Source organism: Acanthamoeba castellanii (assembly GCF_000313135.1).
Source record: "Acanthamoeba castellanii str. Neff unplaced genomic scaffold scf7180000084587, whole genome shotgun sequence".
Taxonomy (NCBI): domain Eukaryota; phylum Discosea; order Longamoebia; family Acanthamoebidae; genus Acanthamoeba; species Acanthamoeba castellanii.
The window spans coordinates 21,679-23,771 of record NW_004457666.1 but is presented as its reverse complement, the minus strand read 5'-3'; the positions used below and the strand labels follow the sequence as shown (position 1 = coordinate 23,771).

General features: G+C 58.2%; 1 protein-coding gene across 1 annotated transcript in view; it reads right to left on the bottom strand.

Annotated features, from left to right (window-relative positions):
• Window positions 1-1,094: 1,094 nt before the first annotated feature.
• ACA1_335230 (uncharacterized protein) overlaps window positions 1,095-2,093 on the bottom strand; it is a gene marked incomplete at both ends in the record, with an annotated part of 6,407 nt that continues 5,408 nt past the window's right edge. The window contains one exon of the mRNA XM_004353302.1: window positions 1,095-1,942. Within this exon, the coding sequence (XP_004353354.1) occupies window positions 1,095-1,942 (848 nt within the window). The remainder of the gene's footprint in view (window positions 1,943-2,093) is intronic.

Here is a 2,093-nt window from a genome sequence, read left to right as displayed (position 1 = left end):
AAAGCACTTCTGCCTGATGCCATTGGGACTGATGTCAAACCCAGAGATGCAGTTGAGGATGATCCAGTTGAGCTTCATGTTGCTGACCATTGGAGGCACTTCATATACATTGTCCCAGGTCCAGTGCTCTAGAAGAGACCAAACAATGACCCTGTGGTTGCAGTTGACAGCCTCTGCAGAGGTGGCTGATGAGATGATGGAAGTGTTACATGCAAAACAATTTGATGGGGACATGTACCAAACTCCTTCTCATTTGGCCTATCCATTCTCTTGTCCTCTTCCAGGAATCAAACAATGAATGGCTTGGTGGTGAGGAAGCTGCCATCCACAATGGAGTGCAGAAGGTGATGAACGCCTGTAAGGGTCACACTGCAGTGTCACTCTGTTGGAAAGATGGCCAATTAGATCAACAGTCCATAGTCAGTGCACATGGGGAGGAACATACTGAACATGGTGCAATTCCAAACATCCACACCATGTGTGGATGGGTGCATCCATTGCTGGTGGAGAGTGGCAGGGGCCAGATCATCAAGTATGTCTTTCTGTGCTCATATCTCTTCATCATCCCATGTATTCCTTAGAGCAGGGGAGGTGATGAGCAGATTCTTCTGCAGGGAGCAGTTCAGCAGCAACCTGAAGTTGTGCTCTGATTAGCATGGATAGCTAAAGCAGGTTACTTTGCAGCACAATGCCTGTGGTGGTGCAGCATTGGATGAGAGATTGACAAGGTTCTGCATTGGAGAGAGACCACAAGGACTTTACTCTTGTCTACCATGCACACACACAACACCACCTTCCAGACTACCAGTCCAGCACTAGTGTCAGTTGCCAAACCAAGCCACAACCAAGCTGTTCAAGCCAGTGTGGTTAGCTGGTGAGAAGAATAATACAGGGGTCCATCTTTTCGGTCTGCTGTTGCTTGGAGGAGTGTGGCCACCCCTTTTATGTCTGAGGAGAGATACCACTGACAAAATGGCTCCCATCCCAGCGACACAACACAACGCACCACTCGTGATAATGGACGTTTCACAGAAACTGAAACACTTTTATGTTAAAGTACTGGTTAGGGTTAGGAAATGAAGCCACTCCCTCTCCTACGCGCCGCCAAAGCCATGCACGTCAGGCGCGTAGAGATCGTTCATCTGCTTCAGCGCCACTCGGCTGCTCGACGCTGACATGTCAAACATCGGCGTCGCGTTGGCGTCGCTGTTGTTGAAGTCAGCTCTTAGCACTGAGCGTCGTGGCATCGCCGGCGGCAGACGCCTAGCCCGCCGCACGAGGAAGATCGCTGCGCACACGACGGCCGCCACGATGACCACCGCCACGCCCACCGTCACTCCCGCGGCGATGCCCACCACCGAGCCGCCGCCACTGCCGGCGCTGCTCTCCGTGTTGCCGGCGATGTTGGACAGGGTGGTGGCGAGGCTGCCGCCAGTCAGGGTCGACCCGGTGGTGGGCTCACACGAGGGGCCGCCCGAGCAGTCGCCCACGGTGCTGCTCGCGTTGCCGCCGCCGCCGAGGCTGAAGCTGCCGATGCTGCGCTTGGTCGATGCCGACGTGGCAAAGCAGAAGGGCAGCCAATAGGACTTGGTCGGCACCAGCGAGGGCCAACCGCCAGAGGATGACGATGTGAAGTTGGTGGTCACTTGGGTGAAGCTGGCGCTCGCGCTCGACGGCAGGGTCACGTCGCACTGCGCCAGGACGCGGCCGGCGGTCATGTCCACCACGTAGGCCGCCGCCGTCGTTGCCTGCGTGCCAGCGGCGCTCATGCGCACAAAGTAGGCAAAGTTGACCAGGCGCGAGATGCCCGTCACCACGTTGCCCACGCACTGCACCCCGCCGCCGCCGCCGCCGGCCCCTGACGGCGCCTGAACGCTGACCAAATCGCGGTCGGGCGCGCCGTGGGTGAACGTGACGTTGAGCCCCGATGACGGCATGCGCACTGTCAGCGCCGACGGGCGTCTCGGCGGCGGCGGAGAGGACGAAGGCGATCTGGTGGAGGCCGCCACCGAGCGCGAGGGGGACGGCGATCTGGTGGTCGACGTCGTGGGCGTGCCCGACGGTGTCGCAGACCTGGTGGGACTCGACGTGGG